Consider the following 22,449-nt stretch of genomic DNA (forward strand, 5'->3'; position numbering starts at 1 on the left):
AGTCTCTCGAATGCACGGTCACGCGCAAGAGCTCAAGGCGCTTTCCCCGAATTTTCTCGAGAAAGCGATGCTCCCGGATTTGCGCGCGCGTGAATTTGCATCCGGAAGATCGTTAGCGCTGTTGCTCCGCGCGTCTACGGAGCTTTAGTCTCTTTCGGCGTCTCGCGCGTTTTTGTTTTTGTTTCACGTAACTTTTTTTTCGGAAGCGCACGGAATCGTTAACGAGAGGATCGTTGCGTGGATGATTTGAACGACCGGATGATAAATAACTTTCTTTTTTTTTCCTGCTCGGAGTGTTATTTAATTATGTACTCATTAAGAAGGAATACACGTTAACTTGTTTATAATTATTTAGCGAATCATATATCACACGATACTTTTTTTTTTATCACGAATAGCATTTATTATTTCTCTAATTTAATCGCGGAAGCCCTAGAATTATTTTTTAAGACCCTACTGTGTGATAACAATAATGTTAATGGTAATATATTATTATTTTTATTATATGTACACTACTTTTCGAAGCGTGGCGTTAATAATAATAATAATTTTAACGACAATTTATTTAGTATAGAAACTATGTTTCATCATTACAGCCCAATAGTTAAAACGAAATAACAGAAACCAGCGACTCGACAATTTGCTCCGTTGGAAAGAGAAAAAAAAAAGAGGACAAGTTGCTCGTGTTGAGAAAAAAAAAAAAAAATAAATCAATCAATCGATTAAACAAAAAAGAATTATTTTTATTGACATGAGAAAAAAAAGTATCGGTAACTTTCATTTAGATTTATTTATCTCAGGTTACAAATCACAGCGCCCGTTCGAAGAAAACGAAAAAAAAAAAAATAAAAAAAAATAAAAATAAGGAGCAAAACAAAGGAAATCGTAAAAGTTTTCACAACCATCGATTACGTTAAAAACGACCGCCCGCGGCGCTATACAGCCCTACAGGTAAATACTATAGTATGGACAACAAAGTTGCGCAAGAGACCACGAAAATAAAACAACAATAAAATACGCCCGAGAGCGTATACCTACACAACATGCGTATACATATGTATATTTTTATAATCATATATACTCAACGAAAGCTCACTATTTATTAGGAACACGAAAAAAGCGCACAGGAATGCGAGATGACGAGAGAAAAAAAAATCATTGCGCTTCCCCCTTTCTATTCTTCCCCTACGTTATGTATGTATGTAAATCACGATGTAAACCGTAATTAGCAACGCAAACGGATTACTCGTCGCCTGGTCTCTCGACTCGTTTAATTAGAAACGAGAAATTATACGTCACTGCGGTGAGCAACTAAGATATTCGACCCATCTACCTTCTTTCACCTCTTTCTTTCTTTCTTTTTTTTTTTTTTTTTTTTTTTTTTTCTTTACCTTCTTCGAATTCCCGAAGCGTTTAATTCGAAATGTTACATGTACCTACGAATCCTTTCCTACCACTTACCCAAGGCACAGTACACGATCGTTCTTCGAATCTCTTTTCCAAAGTAGTTTGGGGAAAAGCTTTTAAGCGTCTCTCGGCCGTTGAGGAAATCGGCTTTTCGGGTATACAGACAGATCGTTCCGTTTTTATACACACGTATTCGTTCATGTATGTGGAGCGCAGACAGTCATTTCAAACAAACGTCATTCGATGCAAACGGACATGTTCTTGGGGCCTATTTAATTTTTTTTTTTTTTTTTTTAGAGTGGCTGTCGGGTACACTTTAAAATTGTTAATTTGCACGAAAATCTTTCAAACCAATCAAGTCACAAAATCAAACCACTCTAAGACTTGAGATTTTTAAAATCATTATACGCGTTAAAACTGTATATAATTGTAAAATTTCGTGACTTTAAATCTGCAAACTGTAGCGAGAATGATGAAGCTTCGCATCGAAGCACGCCGATCTACACTATAGGTACAGGATCACATATGAAAACTCGAATCGGAGCAATCGGCATCACACACGAAATCGGGAATGTTCGAGATCTTGGAAAAATTATATTCCCACGACGAAGCATGAAAATCTACTTTTACCCTTAATATTACAGTTTCAACACGACTATCGTATCACACGTGTGCACGTTCTCTTCTAATGGTATATCCATGTCGAGGGGGAAAAAACCATCCCCAAGATCCGAAAATCCCGGCAACGCTACCTAGGTATTATCACAAATCAAATATATTATAATTAAACGTCCAATACACCACTTAATCAACCACTAAACGGTCTCTATCCCAGAAAAATAAATAAAAAGAAACAAGAGAAAGAAAGAACAAGCCACGATTTAAAAAAAAAAAAAAAAAAAAAAAAAAGTTTAGAAGTACGTGGCAGCGGCGAGAGCCGAGCTCGCGGCCTTTATACTCGCGCAGAGCGCCTTCCGCATGGCCCCGAGTTTGCCCTCCTCCTCTCCCACCTCCCGATGCTGCCCATCCAACATGTCCTCTTCGTCGTCGTTGTCCTCATCTCCTTCGTCTCGTGGCTGCCGGTTGCGGTCGCGCCGCTGCTCCGACCGGCCAGCTCCGACTGCTGTTCCGCCGAGTCCGACTCACTTGTCCTCGGCCTCCATCTTCGGCGATGTTTCCGTATCTTGGCGCTCGCTGAAACAGACCAGCAAAACAGAGTGTTTACTTTACGTCATCCCCATGGAAACATTACAACTGTTCCACATCCCCATGGAATTGAAAAAAAAAAGGACTCGCGAATTTCACAAGTTTTATTTTAAGGCAATTTTTTGCATGGGATTGCGCTGCAACAACAAATCAAGTGTCCAAAGATAACTCTGAAAACTCAAGAATTGAGGGGTACCTGTACCCGTTCGTAGTTATCGTATAAGGCAAAAGGACGAAATGTGCAAGTCACCTGACGACAATTGAGCCGTACTGGAGGTACACAGGGAAAAGCAGCCACGTAGCGGGGAAAAAGCCATCAGGCAAGTGTGGCTAACGACGCGTTGAACCGGCGATCCATCTTTCGCCATAATAGTGTCCCTCGGCGCGTTTTGTGGGTTGGCGCCCTGGCGAAAAATGTACCGCTGCAGCGGAGATCGGAATTTGAGGGCGCGGGGTCGCTCGCTTCGGTGTAAGGATTAATTAACGCTTCGCAAATTCACAGCTCTCTGGTTACACCAATGGGGGGGGGGGGAATAATTAATTTCAAAAGCTGTGAGGAACTGGGATGCCGTAGCGAAGAGAAAACCAAGTATATGTGATCAATGGCAGGGTAAAAAGTGCGGTATAAAGGGCTCAAAGTGATATTTTCCAGATAATATTGAGCAACAGTTACGCGATGACGGTCACTATGATTAGGAAATCAATGTACGACAAGAACATAAGGAGACATTTAGGTTCAAGTAATCATGTAAATCTGATAAAATGTACCTGAGCATTGAGTTTCGTCTACAGGGATTTGGTCCTTTGCTATATTATTGCTATATTACTCATGTTCTCGTTTGATGGCAAATATTATGTATGCATATAAACTCGTAGGTACTTGAACGACGTATAATATACGCATACGATGAGTGCGCTTGAAAAAAAAAATTGAAAAGAGACACAAATGACACCAGAGGAAAAGATCGATTTGAATAACTATTAAAATAGCTTACGTACATCGTGGTACATCTTTGAAACCAGTTTGAAATCAAACTTGCATTTTTTTCTAGCAGCCACGTAAATGACGGTAGTAACGAACAGAGCGACAAAGTGAGTGCACGGATAAAATCTTCTGACATGACTAACAACGTACTGGTTGTGATTGTCGTTACGAGTATGGTGTTGTTTTCAAACACGAAATGTAAAACTCACGCCGCTATTATTAAAGATGGTGAAAAGGATCATGCCGGTCGTAGTGATGATGAAAACCGAGATAGTGACGGCCACAATGACAGTGATGATAATTATAATCATGATAAAAAATATGACTTCAACTTAACTTACAATAGGTAATATGAACACTTGCTTTTTAGTTTGCCAGCTATTACAAATCTGTATATAAATCTGAAAAAAACTTCATTAATATTTGTACATTGTACAGAACTTATTTCCGAAAAGTGAAGAGAGAGAGAGAGAGTAGAGACAAAACTTCAGATTTTCAAAATTGATACCAGACTTTTTCAAATCTCATTCAATAAATATTTTTCAAGTACCAGTTAGTTGTACGTAATTGTTAAATAAGCGTCCCATAAATACGATCTTATAGCAACCTTAAACTTTATGTACAGTTTAAGCAATTGCAGTTTCATGAATAGTTTTAACTCTCTTGTTTACTCTGGTGAGCTAATTTTTAGCATTCCTCACACGAGCGGATCAACTAGGCAAGAGCTCACGGCGGAACAAATTAAAGCCAGATCACAATTTCATCCTCGTGATCCTCGTTACAAGAGGCCAGAGTGCTGGTTTGACCTTCACTTGTGCACTCCGTCATATTGTTCAGGAGTAGCAGCTCCTCAACACTGTCAAGATAAAGAAGTATTGATACACAATGCCTGTCGCCCCAAGGACTAAAATCCTTGACTTGTCAAAACTGTTTTACTGCATTCGTACAACTAATAATTTGCGTATGAATTGTGTTCCTGCTTTTATCGCATATTTTTACAGATTTTTGTACAGCTTGGCATTGTAAAATAAATTATAATCTAAATGCACGCATTGGTTTTTTGTAACGAATATTTTTCATAAATAAACTCTGAAACGTGCAAGAAGATTTTGTAAACATTCTAATTAAAATGCATGGGAAAAAAACATCATGTAAGAGGATGAGATAGAATTGAGCATTGTACCTAGACAAAACCGGTTTAAAATCATCCTCTCTTATACTAGTAGCATCATCGTAAAGGACATCAGTAACCAATTGTTTGTCATCGTCCACTAGTCTTTTGTAGCAACATGTCTAGTAAAGTAGTGATGGTTATACTTGTCACGAGTATTTTATGGTTTTCAAGTACAGTTCATGTTTGTTCCACTGCACTGATTGAAGATAGTGACAAGTTCTATGTAAATTTTTGTGTTAACAGCAGTGATAATACCAGCTATAATTACAGTGTTAATGATTGCAGTGATAAGTTAATATCGAGTAATCTTCTGGTAACAAGCGAACGTATTCTTTACGGTCGATTTGTCTTCCACGGCATTAGAGAATGTAATCTGAAAATGGCTCGTGGGTCATTAAACCACGTGGGCGAGTTGACTTGCAAATTGTATAACGTCGTAATATTGTTAACTGTTTGAACTAGTAGAAAAATTACCGTCGTACATTCATCGATACCATGTAATCGTTCAAAAGCACATCTGAATTTTGTGTATAAGCTATAAAGGCAAGCATGAGAAACTGTTGTTTAAAAAACTACAGTGGCCTGCATCGTTCGTCCAAGGCCTAGATAAACTGCAAAAAGAATAATGTCTCTTAATATTTTACTAGTTAAGTCACTACCGCGTTTAATAACCATCAGAGAACGAGCTCGATCACGTGTTTTAATGACCTACGGCAGTCACCTTGACCGTACGATGTTTTTGCCGTGGAAGCCAATTCGACACTAACTACATTTATTAAAGTCAACTGATGAATTATGTTATAATGGTGATTACAAGCAGTATAACACAATATCCATTTACAACAGGTTAGAAAGCATTAATACGCTTGATTTTCAACATGAATACTTTTTTAATTTCAGTAATATTCTTCATTCAAGTTTTACTCTAACTTCCTTATTTTTTAGCATCCCAAACATAAATGGATCAACGACTCATGAGCTGACTTTGGAACAAATTATATCTAGATCTAGATTTCATCCTTTTGATCCCCGTAACAAGAATCCGAACTGCTGTTTTGACATTAATTTTAGCAGTTTGAGATTCGGTGAAGGGGTAATATCAGCTGCTCATCGATGTAATGTCGATGAAAATTGGGTTCACGATGCTTGTCGTCCAAAAGACTGAGGACTTTTTTGTAGCTTCATATCTTCTTGCCAAATATATTGATGAATTTAATTTTACTGTTTCTTAAATGGATAGATTAGTTAATATGATACAATAAATCGAAATTATAATATAAATGTTTTTTCCTTTCAAAACGAAATGTTTTATAAGATTAAATACTTACAAATCTTTTGAGCACCCAAAGAAGTACAAAATAGATGAAAAGAGAAAAATCAGCAATCACGAGGATAAGACTCATTTTAATAAATCATCAAACTTCTTGTACATGTGTGGTACATCGGAAAAACCAAGTTAAAATTATACTCGTGTACTCGCTTGAACACATAAATAACGACAGTCATGAAAAGATTGTCATTGTGTGTAGGTACAACATTACTATACTTGCAATGACATGTCTAATACAGTATTGATTGTGATAGTTGTTACAAGTAAGCTGCTGTTTTTAAATACAGCGAGTGTATGTTGTACTTCTCTGATTGAAGATTGTAGGTACTTTTGTATCGATTTTTGTGCTTGCATTGACAGTAACGATGGCAGCCATAACGACAATAACAATAAGTGCAATAGTGGTGAAGAAAATTACGACATGCAATCTATTTACAATAGGTAGGAGAGCATTGAAAAATCTAAACTTTGATTGTGTTTTATAAATGTCTTTCATTTAAACTTGTCTTCTGTACGACCAATTTATCAGTATCCCTTACGGAACCGAATCTATCGAGTCAAATCCTACAACAGAGCAAATAAAAGGTAGATCTAGATTCCACCCTTTGGACCTTCGTTATAAGATACCAAAATGTTGGCTCGACAAGTGCATGGCTCATGGAGGAGGTGGATACATAATACAAGCTGCTGACTGCTGTAAATCTAACAAAGTATGGGTACACAAGGCTTGTCGCCAAATAGACTAGATGTTGATCTTTCGAAAAATTTTTGCTTCATCATTCGTTCGCTATTAATACACAGATCATTGCGTTAGGTTCGTATTTTGTAGTAAGTCATCAGTAAAGCTCATGAAATTTGTTTACCAGTAAATATTTTTTACGAATGAACTGTCCGGTGTGAAAATAAACACAACGAATTTTCTAAGTGTGAAGAATCAAAATTTTAAATAGCTAAGGAAATGTAAAACAGTTCGTCGAAAATGTAATGATTGTGATACACTTGTTACGAATATGCTGTAGTTTTCAGAATGTTTGAATGTCACACTTGTGATTATTTACATGTCAATTTTTGTGAAGCCATTTAATGACAAACCTCACTGACAGTGATAATAATATTATCAGAGATGGGGACAGTGACGATAAATGCAATTATGGTAGTGATGATAAAAGTTATGATGGTAATAAGGATGACATTGACAATATTGTTACGAGAATTTTAGAAAATAAGACACAAAATCAGTTTATGACAGGTGAAAAAAAACCGAAGTATTTTAAACTTGATTCGTTGAGTTTTATCAATATTTCTCAATTGAGTATCCCAACCTGCCTGATTTATCAGAATCTCTTACGGTAGTGGATTAACTACGCTTACTGTATAAAAGAGATTGATGTGCTTTCGAAAGATTTTAGCCTATTATTCTTGTAAATAGTTCAAATGCTGAGCTAGGCACTGTAAACATGCCAACATCTTATTGTTTCAAATAAAAAAAAAACATCAATGTCATTATATGGCGGTCATCTGTGCAGACATGAAAAAACATGGTGCTTGTCGTCCAAAGAAATGAATACGAAAAAAATTCCCTCAAGTACTCGAGTAATGTTCTATGGCTCCTTTGTCACACTTAACATTTGAGTGCAGAAATTATAACCGATGAACCCTTACGTGGTGTAAATCTCTCTTGGTCACCATCAATTATCATCCCGATTAGTTGTTAACGTCATATCTGACTATTTCCATCGAACGAATTTTCTCAACAACCCGCATTGTTTTCACGTGATATCATGAATACTAAAAGTTGGCTTTCAGTGTCCCATAAAATATATTAGTTAATATGGACCACACTGTAGACAGACACTGTACATACATATTATACATCGCAACAAGCGCAGATGAAAATCACTTATGCTTACAATGTAAAAAAATATACGTATAGGATGAAAGTTCACGTGTGTGCGCGCGTATACCAAACGATCGTTAAAAATTAATGGACGATTAGGTACATTTTGGCCATCGCACCGGTCGATGATGTAAATATATGTTCAGGCAAGCGCGGAAAATCCACATTCTGCTGCAAATTATTTGCACCCCGGTACCTATACAATAACGCAGGATCGAGCGCTGCGTCACGACCCACCTCGTTTGTCACTCGTATACCCGTGTACCTCCCGCTATATATACCCGTTGTTGTCTCTCTCTGCACCATAATGCGACGCGGCATCGGCTGGATAACTTTGGGAAATTAATCGAGTCGATTTTTTAGCGTAATTAGTTTGAGTTTTCTCGTGCTTTTATTTTGTGTAATAAAGACCGACGCGTATACGGGTACGTATACAAATGATTGAGGGGGTGTACACACTGTGGGGACGCTCGGAATAATTTACTGGCTTTATTTCAAAAATTTTGTAAACCCCCGTGCTACTTAATTACTGCTCTGCAAAGTGAATCATTGAGGTGCACTGGGAAGATTTACGAGGGAAGATTCAAGTTTTTGTGTAAGGAACTTTGAACAAAAGTTCTCGACTGTTTGAAAAGAAATTAAGGAGAAAGTTGACGGCATAAGAGAAGGATGGTTCCGACCGGCTCAATATGTACAAATCGATGTTCGGCTGATCTGAATAAATTTTTTACCACTGCAATTCGAGGTATATATACATAAGACACGCGCAACTCAATTAATTATTCGATCCTGTCGCGAGTTTACCGTGAAATTTTACGTGGTCGGAGTCAACGAGGAGGGGAATAAAAAAAAAAAAAAAAGAGGGAGTGCCTCTCCGGCGGCGAATAATTACGACAGTGAAAGGGAGGAACTCGGCCCAGCCGCAATGAAAGTGAATCATCCGAGTCAAGCTCGGCGGCGCTGTCCGAGTTCCTTTTTTTACTTTTATTTTCCTTTCCGTCGTTCGCGAGTTAAAATACCTCAATCGCACGACCGCACGCCGCTGTTCCCTGAAATTTAATGAAGCGATGGAACTCGCCCTTTAAAAAAGAAAAAAAAAAACGTCGATGATGTCGGTCACTCGTTGACAAAAAAAATTTAACGAAAAATTTTCATCCGCTATCCAAACTCTTCGACCCACAAAAGGGAACAATAATGGCCCGAAACTTTTTCACTCGAAAAACCGAGAGAGAAGACGCGGTACAATAAAACCTGTACACTGAATAATGAAGCGCACGTAACGTGCACTCTAAAATCTCCCTGGCGGTCCTCGCACGACGAAACGTGCATCCTTGGCTCTCTCAAGTACACTTTTATCTCCCCAAGCCTTACGTTTTCATCTCCTCTTTTTTTTTTTTTTTTTTTATCTTTCCCTTATCTCTATCTTCGTGTACACACACGCGGGAACTTTTTTTTTTTTTTATTTTTTCTTGGGCGAGGGTAAGAAAAAAAATATATATACAAATGATCCGACGACGGGGATTAACAACGCCTCGGGGACATGTTGTCTGCGGCAAAGATCACCGGCTATAATTGTACCAGAACATGACGTATCTCGAAAAGTAAATTCCTTCGACGACGCGCAGATATTGTATGTGACTTAGACGAAACGCGTTTCTCTTGTTTTTTTTTTTTTTTGTTTTTTTTTCGTTTTTTCCTCCCACACGACTATCTATCTCGGCGCTTCCGAGATATTTTTTTCATCGATGAAAAAGCCATTTGTCCCGCGCATCGTTTCTCAACGCTGTACACCATTACAGATTCACCGTAAAATGTGCACACAGCCCGAAAACATACGAGATCAAAAATATACTTCCCAAGCGCCGGAACCTCGTGGTAGACGAGTTAACAGGGTAGAGACGAAAAGAGCCGTACTCCATCTCGTTGCTCGCGACGCGTGAAATTACCGTATCCACACCACCGCAGGAGTCACATACCTTTGCTAATTACTCGCGCGCTGCTGTTATGCACCCACGCGGGAAATAATAACGCGCGTCTCGGGGTACACACTTTTCGCCTCAGAATTCCCTTTCGTCTAACACCCCATTACATCCTCTGGCACAGGCACGCGAGGGTTAGCCCTTGTACGTAGAGACCGGATAAATGGGTTTTGCGAGTAAGCCGTGCAAGTGAACGAGATCATACGGGGCAGGTAATGACGAAAACAATTTGGGACTCGCGACGCGACCCCTGAAGGCTTCTCCGGTACATGGTAATCTTTTTCGAGAGAGAGAAAAAAAAAGAAGCAAATTACCGAGTTTTGAGTTCGGTAATGGCTACGACGACGCGTTCGCGGAAAAGTTTCAAAGTACTCGACAGCCACGTGTACATAATATGTTAACCCTTTTTTTTCCTCCCCACTAAAAGTATGCGCGTACGCGGAAGGGAGTGCCTCTTTTTAGGATTACAAATAACACGAGAGTCCCCTCTCAACCCATTATTCTCTCGCTATCTCGGCTCGAAAAAGAAATATGACGAAAAAAAAAAAAAAAAAAAAGTGAAACAACGAGGTAACAAATGTAAAAAAAAAATTAATTAATTCAAGCCTCCTGCCTTTATGTCTTTTTAAGCGAGGTAGGTGCGACTAAAAAATTTGTTTAATGAAAAGAAGCCTCCGCTCGTTTACGCATAATTAAAACCGAGTATTCAACGTTTCATCTCGCGCGCATTTTAGACCGTACGTGAAATTCAAATGCATTCGCACTGTGCGCAAGGGTTTTTTTTTTTTTTTTTTTTTCATCATTATTATCATTATTTCGTCCTCTTCCGCGTGCTCGACTTATTACACACACATCCTCTTCACTTTTCATTTTTTTCTCCCCGTATTAGCCGAGACCGTTGTCGTAAAAACGGCAAAGGCAAAACTTACAGCAGCCGGAGCGAAAAATCATAAGCAAATTTCCGGTTTTTGGGGGGTCGTTCCTTTACCACATGCGTCGTCGTTGGCGAAGCTTTTTCACGGGAGGAAGAAAAAGAAAAAAAGGAAAAGAAAAGATCCACGGTAGATTTTTCACGTACAAACGTCAGGTCAAATGTCGTATACGGAGGGACGGGCACTCACGCGCGACTGACAGACTCGAGGAAGATGAATTTATCCATCTTGGCCGCCTACACGGAAAGAAATGCCAGGAGGGGATTAATTTCAAGGTGCAAGCTCGTATTGATTGATTTCCGGCCCAACCTTGCGCTGCTTAATAAGGAAAAACGTCCGAACGAAGAGGAAAATTCAATTAAAAAATAGCTCGCGTGAAATAATGTATACACCCGAAGAATCGGCACAAAGAGCATATAAAAGAGTATTTCCGCGCGAAAGGAGAATCCCCGCTTTCCGATCCATAAGCTGTTGCTCCTAATCGATGGATCGCAAATTGGCCCCCCTTGCGCGTGTACCCACTTCCGCGGGCGGCTGTTCTCGGGACTCCTCGAGCGGATTAATTTGAATGTATACCCCGACAAAAGCCGCGGCGATAGACTCTCGAGGCCGGTTCGATTATATCGAGTGCAGCCTCGTGAAATAATGGAGCAATCATCGCAAGCCTCGGCCGGAGATTGCCTGCTCCTTTTCCCTCCCGACGCGCTCCGTCTTCGCAGCTGCTCGGTAAACGCGGATCAGATTGAATTTGGGAAAAAAAAAGAAAAAAAAAATAGCAACGCCATCGGAAGGTCTCTCGGGGTGAAAAATAAGGTTAGTTTGCGCGTTCCGCGAGATTAAGCGCGTCGGCCGGGGGTGTACGTATACGCGCGCTCAATCTCCTCGAGGACAAATCGCCCGCTTAACCCTTTTTTCGCGAGTTTAGCTCCAAACGGATTTCCTTCTTTTTTTTTTTTTTCTCCCTCAACACACGCAGAGAGAGGAAGAGGAGAAAAAGCACCTCGGAATAATGAAAATCTTTTTAGCGCGTGTGCCCGAGGTGGAAATTGAGCCGGTGGCGAGACTCGGCGAGCTAATTAGAGAGCGACCGTGTCGACGACTGATTAGAGCTGCGAGGGGACAAAAAAAAAGTTACGGGTACTGAGCAATGACTGTATAAATCCAGACAATGCCATTTTGCATTACTTTTATCGACTCGACTGATTGTCATTGCCACCGAAGGAAACTCTCTATTTTGCAATGGTGTACGTATAAAGATGATTTTTTTTTATCTCTCGTTTAAACGTTACCTCCAAAGGTAAACGTATTTTAGCTAAAATTTACATTTCACCGAGTACATGTTTGTCCTAGAAGTATTCATCAAGAGCACAGTCGAGCGGTAATAATATATACCCAGCAATAAAACTTGTAATGAGAAAGCTGGGACATTTAAAGGCAGGCAAGGAGAGAGAGAGAGAGCAGAGTACGGGGAGGGGGAGGAGAAAGGGCGTCTTGTAAATTTCCGCCTCGAGGAATAATGATAATAATCATCGTCGTAATATCGTTACAATGCTTTGGAGGGAAGGATTTCGTGTCTATGAGTTCGGGCAAGTCTGATGAGCCTGTGCGTACGTATTATAATGAAACGACGCGGGAACTATCCAGCTCTAAGATGCTGTAGTTACTCGAGTTAAATAGTCGTGAAATTATAATTTTGCACGATTTATAATTTAAGTTCAACTACGCTTACCCCGGCCTGACGACTCTTTGTCATCTTATCGTTTAGAATTACAATATGCACTGTGATAATTTAAGACAAATATTTAAGGTTCTAAAATTTTGCGTAAAAATCTGTTTGGTATGACCTTTCATGAACAGGGTATTTCAATGGTGTGGCATATTTTTACACGCGATGCGATTACAATGTTTGTCACGTACTTGAGTATGGCATGTGATACTCTTGAAAAAATGTTCAGCTCCTATAGTTTGAAAGAAAAGATCCCACAAGGAAAGGTTGAAAAATATCAAACGCAAAAGCGTCGGTGTAAAGATTCGCAAGAAACGCGTCCAACGTAGTATATGCCACGTCTAAAGTTACATAACGACGACAAACGGAGAAATGAATAGTATATACGTGCACGATAAATTTCTCCCTGCCCAAGGTGGCTTGCAAACAATATTTTTCCCGTAAACAAGCAGCTCAAAGCGTAAATAAAGCCTTGCAATAATTTTCAAACACCGGCGATAAAAGTAATAAAACAACGCGTAATGTTATCTTCAAGGCGTACCTATGCGCGTATAACGCGTGACCCGAAAACTCCCTGCGTATATTACTCCCCCTCGCCGTCCCCGCCACCTTTTCTCCCTCGATAAGGCAAGCCTGTGGCGCACATAGATCTTATTGTTACCATTATTATTTACCGTCTCGAGGCTTCGGCACATTGTAATCGATGCACTTGGATTTTTACCTTTTGTGAATGTATACCTGTGAGCACAGGCGGGCACTTTATCGGGCGCATTCATCATTTCGATGTTTCCCCAATGCTTGGCAGCTGCGTGCCCTCGTACAGCCTTTATTGGCGCCATGAAAGCTTGCAAGTGCCCGAAGAAAGGGCGCATTTTTCTTAGGAAAAACGGGGCTGTGTCTTCTCGCACGTTATAAAATTAATTTTAGAAAATCTCGAAATGAACCTTTTGTCCTTTCTATTAAAATGACCTTGAAAAAAAAAAATTCTGATGCTACCTAAACGGTATTCGCCTTTCAATCATCTCTAAGGCCTACCATAAGAAGACAGTGATTTTAATATAGTTACGAGGTCAAGGGGTTCAAGTTTAAATCTATAACTACGTCGAGCAGACTCGTATAAAGATCGGCCAAAAATCTTTTACGAAAAAAAAAAAAAAAAAAAAAAAAAAAAAAAAAAAAAAAAAAACCAATCGCTAAAGGATTGCATGAGTTATTTTGAATGAGAAAAAAAAGGATGGATAACTTTACATATCGTAAAATAAATTGCCTAGCTCTTGTCATCGCTGCGTCGCCTCAGTTAAGATTTGAATCACGCGTTTTCTCCGAGGTGATGTGTGTGGAATTTTTTTTTTGTCGCTCCTCGGGGTATCTCACGTTTTAGCAATTCAGGATAAGCACTCGGCTCCTTTCAGAGTCTCAACTTCCCTCCGAAATAAGCGAATACACCCAGCCATTACTGTGTCTAGCTCTTTTACTTCTTCTGTCTTTCTATTTGATACATGTACGACGAAAAAAAAAAAAAATAAAAAAAATAAGAAGAAGAGTGTGGACACGTCTCGAGATAAAAGCTTGCGGGTGATACTAAAAAATAATAGCCAACCACCAGGTTTATACAAAATTATTTTCACGATTTGCCAAGCTTTTATCAACGAGATACGATAACCAGAGCACGTATACATATATTTTTTCATACCTTCCTTGAGCAAAAATGTTCTCTAAAAATGTATAACCGCAGATTGAATATCATCTTTCCACCAGCTCAACTCAAATATATACATACATATTTTCCGATCGCGCTTCCCAACCCCGCCCACCGTACACGCGCAAACAAGTGGCAACCCCAACTTCCTGGTCCTTGTTTTTTTTTTTTGTTTTGTTTACTTTTTTATTACCATTACCAGGAGTAAATATCTCATCGAAATCTGCGGGTAAAAATAAAGTAACAGCAAAAAGGTTGCCAACCAAAAACGGTGAGAGATCAACATGAAAGCTAGCACGATATACTTGTCGGCAAAAAAAATTATCGAAAAATGGTTATTCGCGCATGAAAGATTTCGATGACAATTTTTGTGTTCCCCGCAGCTCATCTAGTTGGAATTTTCCAATAAAACACATGTCCCCCCAAAGGCAAACATTCCACCCGATCCTCCAAATGATTCTCTCCCAATTCCAGGCCAACAAACCTCAATGGTCCCCTCGCAACAAAGAAAACACCCCGAATTCCAAAGATGTTCGTTCTCCTTTTCATCACGTGCGGATGATACATACGTAGGTGACACATATAATCCACACGGAGCAAAGCAGCTGCGTATTACCTACTATGTGCTCGCGAGCTTTCAAAATTACTCTGCAAGCGCGCCTGGTTATTTAGCGCACCATACGTATAGGCGCGTTGAAGCTTGGGACGAGTCGATGAAGGGGGGGTACCGCACGACCGAGCAAACGTGTGTACACACGCGAGCTGAAACGCAAATGAGAAGGGCACCGGAGCGCGTTGATGTAGCTTCAAAATTACATGGCTATGCGCTTCCCACTATACTGACGCTACGCTGCTCTCTGTGGGTGTGCTCTCTCTCTCTACGTGTATAAACGGCACAAATAGCTTCAACTTTAAAGGGAAATAATTACTTTCGCTTACATGTGACTTTTTTTGGCCAAGGGTACGTATAGGTTCATCCTCGAATGAATACCTTCACATATGTTATAATTATTGAGGAGCTACTCGAGCATGGGAGAACCACTATACGCGCTCTCTGCCAGCACACCCGGATCAAAGGGACCAGATTGGAATACGCGTGCGTGCAAAGATGTTGTACGCGTAGTCAAACGTGACTAGGGAACGTTTGATTTTTTTTTTTTTTTTTTTTTCCACTTGCACGCGTGTACAACGCACGTGGAAGTTCGCGTCGACGAGTGACACGTTTATGAGTGGAAGAGAAGGGGACCGCGGCGGAAAGGGTTTAGAGGATGGGAGTCGAGTGCGCGTCGTCCCCTTCCCCTTTTTTTTCCACTTTGCGTTTTATGGTCGACGACAACGGAGTGACGAGGCGGACTCCGGGAAAAGGGAGGAAGATTGAAGAGGATCGCGCGTGATTTTTCGAGAGCAACAGAGTGCAAAAAAAAAAAAAAAAAAAAAACGATGCACTTTTGGAAAATCATCGGGTGTATGCATACGGAGTATCATTTTCTCCTTTGTTTGAAATTAAAAAAAAAAGCAGGATAGCTCGTCTGTGTTCTTGAATCGAAACGACCTTTTGCCAGAGTCCCCCTGTTTGTTCGGCGGGGATGGCTCGATTGTACAGCTCTAAATACTTTTTTTTTTTACAGTGTTTACTCACTCTTTTTTTTTCTCCTCCCTCCCATCTTTTGGCTTTATGAGAAATCGATACCAAGAACGACCGGCGACCCCCTTTTTGGAGTGGATATAATATATGCTCCCTGCGCACTCGTACATGTGCATCAATATTGAAACTGTCTCGGGAGACCCTTGGAATTTTTGTTTGTACTCGAAATTTTTTTTCGGATTTTCAAGCGATATTGTACTCGCTTTTCAAGCGTACACCTTACAAAGTCATACAAAGTAAGCACAGGACGAAGGAATTCTCGATCATCCAAACATCCATCGCAGTTTCTTGTCGACAACTTTGACGCGTGGTATACACGATGGGGTGGCATTATGGGTGTAGAAAATTACGAGGATAATAAATATGGCTCACCAAATGTACCGGATGGACTTCATCTTCAAGGCCGTGGAGTTTTCCTTGCACTTGTAGGCCAACACCTGTTTGACGCTGCTCACGTCCACCGAAGGGAACCGTGACGTCACGTACGCTGCAAACAGACAAACGGGACATTGTTGCTATTGTAATGGACAATACATCTTCTACCCTCTTTCCGTACTCTGGTACGATCGCGCATTTGCAGGAGCCACAAAACGTTGCAAAAGTTGGTAAACTCGAAAGAGGCACAGTCGGGATTTTTCAATAAAAACACGGGCTGGACGCTTGTAAATCAGATCGATAGGAGGAAGAAATTCAAGAGGCGAGTCGGGATGATGGGTTTCTTTGTTTTGAACGCGAGGGCAGAGAGTTCCTTGGTTTTTAATTCGCCCCGAAAGTATTTTTCCGGGCGTTATCAGCGCGATTCATCAAAACACCGTGTAACAGCTGGCCAACGAAGCGCGAAAGAGGCATTCGGGGAACCAAAAGTTACGACAGTCTCGGGGATTTATGCCCACCAAAGCTCCCGCAAACTTGTTTTACGGATCGCAGAAGGACATGAGCTCGTGCGCCGTTAGATTGAAAAAAAAGGGGCACGACAATAAAGCACGTATCGACGATTCAACGATTAGCGCGGAAAAATACGGATTAGCCACGCGTGTATTTCTCGCGGGTCCGTGATCACCCACTTCCGACGGGAGTCACGACTCTGATAGCGCCGGGGGGACGAGAAATAGGGGGTACGCGCGTACACTGTACGTACGAGTCGTTGATTTTCCGAGAACTATATGGTTCACAGTCACGCGTGGGAGAGATAGTCCCAGATATCGGGGAGGGAAAAAAAGGACTCGGACTGCAGGGCGACGAGGAGAATTGGCTGATGCAAGCGGGCCGGAAAGCGCGGATAGTGTGATTTTTATTGGCTCGATTTTCATTGTTTTTTTTTTGTTTTTTTTTCCTCCCGTCCTCTTTGTGCCATTGGTTTTATCATCGGTGCATTTTGCTTTGTTCGCGAATAAACAAAAGAAATAACACTCGGCAAGCGGTAATAAAGTGCGTCGAGTTTCATTGCAAACCATAGTGATGGGCTTTGTTGCGCGATTTGCAGAAAAAAAAAAAAAAAAAAAAAAAACCAACAAACAAACAAGGAAAAATTCTTAGCACCCGTTTGCAAACGAGTCCACCAAAAGCTGGCAATTTCAAAGGCAAAGCCGCTGAATCGCCCATTCAACCATCACTCGCCACCCAAAGCTTAATTTTCCCTTCTGATTCGCGGTACGTGAAAACGCAAATGGCCGAACATGGAGTCGCCGATTTTCGTCTCTGGATACGCTTTTGGTGCAAACGCGTAATAAGCATGCAGAGTCCACTTCACCGCACGGGTACGTGTACGCGGACGGGAACGGACGATTTGACCCGTTGGCCATTCATTCGGATGACCTATACATCACTGCCGTTGGAAGTAGATATAAGTTGTTATGTGTAATTCACGACGTTTACGGAGAAATAAAAAATTGTCTGTTCTAAAACTCGCGTGGCTTGGATACGCGCTTCTTTAAAACGAGTTTACGTGGATCCAAAGTACTCTCACCACCTGGGGTCCGTGCGAGCCAGCTGAGGTGCGGCAAAAACTTTTTTCTCGCTACGTGGGGACGGCAAAAAAAAAGACACCACGATCCATTAATCGTCCGACTTTTTTGTTAGGTATAAGAGAAAGCATGGGTTTTTCACTCCATTTGAGATCTCGATTTCGCGTGAAACGCGTTGCTTGGAAATTGAGATGAAAAAATGAAGTAAACTTTAGGTGCCGAGGGTCGCGAAGAAAAAGGGGCTCCGGGGAAGAGTTACGAAGACGGGGGAGCGTGGCAAGGCCAGGAAATATATACCACCGACGCTGGAACAAAAACATCCTGCGTAAACACAAGCGCGAAATATAACACCCGGCCGGCCCCCGCTGCGTGCGAGATGTAATGGACTTTAAATTTTAGCATCGCGCTCGTACCAAAGTGAGATGAGAAGTAAAGAGGGAAAAAATGGAGATACTCATAACGAGCACTTGAAAACGTTGAAAGAGCGCGTAGGGTCGATTAAACTTTGATTGTGCACCCAGCGTGAAAAGTAACGCTCATCAGCCGTAACTTTCCATCCATAGCGGTAGGCGTAAAAGATCACCTCGACGAAAGAAAGAAAAAAAAAAGTTCGTAACGCGAGCTTTCCTCATTAGCAGCGAGCATTAAGCTATAAAGGAAATTTAACGGGCTTGTAAGCGCGTCCATATACAGAGGACGTGACAATTTTGCAAATATAATCACTACTGACCCACTGTTGCGCTAATGATAATAATGGCAATGGCAGCGAGGGTGTACTTACATATGATGGCTTGAACTTTGGCCTTGTCGAGGGCGGGCTTGACGGGCCGCTCGGTGGCCGTGCCCGCGCGGCTCCAGCGTTGGCCCGTCACCGAGCACGTCGCCAGCTCCGTCGGGCTGAACAGGATGGCCGCGAGGCCTCGCGTCAGTTTCCTGTAGTCGCTCCACTTGACCGCGCGCAGCTGCTCCTCGCACACGGCCACACCCTCGCCCAGGTGGACCTGAAATCACAAGTTTTTTTTTGTTTTTTTTTTTTTTTTTTTTTTTTTTTTGTTTTTTTTGTGAATTTTCATCGTCGCAAGCTGGATAAGGTGCAAGGCGCATCGCACGTTGACCTGTATCACTTGAAATGTCGGATCGGCGTTTTTTCAACGATTTAACTGGTTTTCAAACTAAAAACCATTCAAGTTTTCGTTACTCATCGTAAATCACGTTTTATTCGTCGCTGTGTGTGGGCGTACTTGCGTTAAAGTGTAGCCCACGCACGGTAAGAAGCGAAAAAAGTTGGCGGGGAGTCCAACTTTTTTAATGAAACGCACTTGAGAGAGGAGTCAAAGATAAAGGGCTAATAACAGCTTTTGAGCTCCACAAGTTTACCCGACGCCCAGCTCGATTGTCTCGCGAGACTTTGTTCTTTTATATCCCGAACACGCGTCTCTTTCGAGCGGATGATAAACGACGGGCAAAATTAATAACTTCTCGGTACAATTGCGGTGGAGCATGAAAAAAAGGGGGGGGAGACAGAATATAACATATCTCGATGGGAATTCTCGATACCAGACAACTTTTATTGGGGCGCTATGTTCGCAAAAAAAAAAAGGCTTTGATGCTCGGACCAGTGTTATTTTCATGTCCACATGGCGAATATACACTCGTAGAGAATTGAAGCTCCGAAATTTTTTCACGGCAGCTACGGAGAGGTAAAAAGAAAAAAGAAAATCCCTCCGAGCGAGGGGGAAAACTTCGGATATATTTACAGGCGTGCGAGGAGGAGATAAGTCTGTACACAGGCGAAATTGATAAATCGTGGGATTTGCAAAGGTACCCCTCCGGCTGCGCCTATTTACTTATTCTTAACTCCTTTGGAAAAAAACAGGGGGAGAGCCGTGGAATGATACTCGAGTCTGCTTTGGCTCCCAGATTTTTAGGCCTCCACGTATATCGTCTACGTACACAAGTGCTTTGAGGGAATGTTTTGTTTGATCCGATCATCGTTTTGACGCTTGTTTACGGAATCACCCTTTTTTTCGGGACCTTGCCTCGTACCAGCATCAATTGGCTTCCCCGTTGAAACAAAAATATCGATCTCTGGTACCCAGGCTCGACGACATAGCCATCTGTGTACTCGTAAATTCTTGAAAGAGCCAATTCGTATACATATTCGGACAACCTTGACGAACGAGCCAACGTTACGAGGAGTAGCCCTGAGGAATATCGAGTTACTTTTCTGCTTCCCTCGTACCTCCGATCGACCCTCTTGTGACCTCTACGTCAAACTTTTCAACGAGTTGGGCATCGTCCGTGTTATGGCTTTTAGAACAACAAAAAAAAAAAAAAAAAAAAAAAAAACCTAAGGGGCAACATGGTGAAGTCGGTATCGAGACACGATGTACGAGGGGGTGAATTAGAGCGACACATGTTTGGTGAATCCTTTGCTACTTTGGGAAATAAAATGCCTTTTACAATGAAACATCGAAAAATGCAATTTTTTTGTATATTAATAGTGAAATACATGATATACTCGATAACACTCGGAATGTTACGTTCAACCATCACCACGCGTCATTTCACAGCAAAATTATTGGGTTACGTATCCCATGCGCGTGCGAATAAAGGGATGAAGAGAAAAAAAAAAAGGGAAGAATAGGAAATTTAACGCGAGGGGGAAAAAAAGAGATCGACTGCAGGACAGTATATATAAGAGGCGAATCCGGCTCCCCGAGGAATTTCATATTCCGATCAAATGTGCTCGAGGCTGAATTTACATGGCTGGTGTGGGTGGGCACGTGTCGTCTGCTGCTCCCCTTTTTCATCGCCGACGACGGTATAGAGGTCCCAAAGAGAAATTTCTTTTTACCATCTCCGACAACCGGATGGTAAATGGCGCTATGATGTTTCGAGTCCCTTTCCCCCTCCCCCCTCGCTCGCGACGGGTTGTTTGGGTTTTCGAAATCAGCCGTCGTCGCGCGGTCAATGTGAAATTGGGGGTAGGAGCTCGAAAAGTTCGAGTGAAATGGATGTTTTTACCTCCGCGGCAGTAAATTTTTTTTTTCTGTGTTCTACTACGGCAATCTCGTGCGATGTACCCAAGGCAAAAAGTAAGTGGGTTAGTCGGAGAAGGGGTTAGCAGCCGGGGTGGCGTCGAAAACGCGCATAAGTTTGCCTCTACGGAGCTGTTTCTCCCTTCGGCTCTCGCCGGACAGGGTTTTTCTCTGATTGCAAGACATGAATTTTTCTCCTCGCAAATAAAAACCCGACAAAGGACGAGATGAACGTTTTTTCTGATCTACCGTATACGGTATTTACCATCCAAAGGACGAGTAAACAGTGAGGGTTCACAGTTCCGTTTGGTAGTGGATGCAACCAAGTCGACAGGGATGTGATGCTGATTGATAAGCAAAGTGTACATTTCATACGTACCGATCATTAGGCCGCGTGTATCGGTAATCGATGAAACAAACGAAAAAAAAAAAAAAAAGGGACGAATCTACTTTCGTGACGGATGGTAATTTATTTCGGAGATACCGAACCGAAAGAAGGTTTCCCTCCGCACGAGGGACCTGGGAGGGGTGGTGTGGTCTTTCGAGCCCATTGGTCATTTCGCATTAATGTATAGGTACACGTCCAAAGTTTCGTGAGTGTCGTTGTCCGAGTGGAAGATCTCGTTCGATTCCTCAACAGAACAAGCAAAACAGGGGCGTCGCTTCCCCTCCCTCGGGCCCCATTTCTTGCACCCCCGAGGGGGGAGGAAAAAAAGAACCTTGAGGGTCAATTGAAACCCCACGTAAACTGGCATGCACATGGTTGGGGAAAAAAAGGAGGATCAAGAGGAGTCCCGGGCGGGGAGGGTGAAGATCCATCTTCGCTGGGACGAGTCCACGCCGTGAGATAAATAAGAGTCCAACGTTATTCCACTCGACGTCGAAAAATTGCCAAACAACGGGCGGGCAAGATACCGCGCGCTCGGAGTTGAGAAAAATCGCCCCGGGAAAGAGACTACGCGAAGCCTCGTACCCTCGATGCGCAGCAGATAAAGGAAATAGAGGACGAACGACACTGCAATGGGACGAATTTATGTCCGAGGATCGAGACGGCCGGTTTTGGCGCGACACGTACAGCTCATCCCCGCTCGTGCGCGCCAGACTTCTCCGGCACTTGACGAGATAAGGCAAAACGGCGGTCACGTGCCCCAAGGCTGGACGGAGGTGCGGACCGGCTAATCGCAGCAGATTGGATATAATTAATAACAGAGCATCCGGGCCAATTAGGTGTGGGGGGTGTGGAAAGCCGGAATCGTCGGATCATCCCCGCACGCGCTCGGGACGAATGAGTCGAGGTATAAACGTAACGAGTGTCCGCACGAGTGCCAATGAGTTATTGTCTACGAACGAGGAAGCCCGCCAGCAAGTTTCAAGGCACCGGTTTGCCGATACACGCTACCTCCAAGTTTCGCTAGTGCCTTTCCGCGGTGCTATAATCGATCGGAAGTTGGCCAAGAGCGGGAA

General features: G+C 42.0%; 2 protein-coding genes across 2 annotated transcripts in view; one reads left to right on the forward strand and one right to left on the reverse strand.

Annotated features, from left to right (window-relative positions):
- Positions 1 to 1,366: 1,366 nt before the first annotated feature.
- The window catches only part of LOC106635854 (uncharacterized), a 48,033-nt gene continuing 26,950 nt past the window's right edge, over positions 1,367 to 22,449 (reverse strand). The window contains exons 7-9 of the mRNA XM_089593412.1: positions 18,726 to 18,945; positions 16,353 to 16,467; positions 1,367 to 2,601 (exon numbers count right to left, since the gene is read on the reverse strand). Of these exons, the coding sequence (XP_089449538.1) occupies positions 2,550 to 2,601; positions 16,353 to 16,467; positions 18,726 to 18,945 (387 nt within the window). The 3' untranslated portion in view covers positions 1,367 to 2,549. The remainder of the gene's footprint in view (positions 2,602 to 16,352; positions 16,468 to 18,725; positions 18,946 to 22,449) is intronic.
- Positions 3,705 to 4,781, forward strand: LOC106635855 (uncharacterized). Its single transcript, XM_014348022.2, has 2 exons — positions 3,705 to 3,944; positions 4,290 to 4,781. The coding sequence occupies exons 1-2, from the start codon at positions 3,733 to 3,735 to the stop codon at positions 4,504 to 4,506; spliced, it is 429 nt and encodes a 142-aa protein (XP_014203508.2). The 5' UTR covers positions 3,705 to 3,732; the 3' UTR covers positions 4,507 to 4,781.

The sequence above is a fragment of the Copidosoma floridanum genome, unplaced genomic scaffold, assembly GCF_036245765.1.
Source record: "Copidosoma floridanum isolate Cflo_tuat_1 unplaced genomic scaffold, Cflo_Japanese_pri ptg000019l, whole genome shotgun sequence".
Lineage (NCBI taxonomy): Eukaryota > Metazoa > Arthropoda > Insecta > Hymenoptera > Encyrtidae > Copidosoma > Copidosoma floridanum.

Coding starts and splice junctions, on each gene's coding strand:
- LOC106635855 (XM_014348022.2), top strand. CDS start 3,733: ATGACTAACAACGTACTGGTTGTGATTGTCGTTACGAGTATGGTGTTG. Junction 3,945..4,289: donor TTCAACTTAACTTACAATAG/GTAATATGAACA, acceptor GCTAATTTTTAG/CATTCCTCACACGAGCGGAT.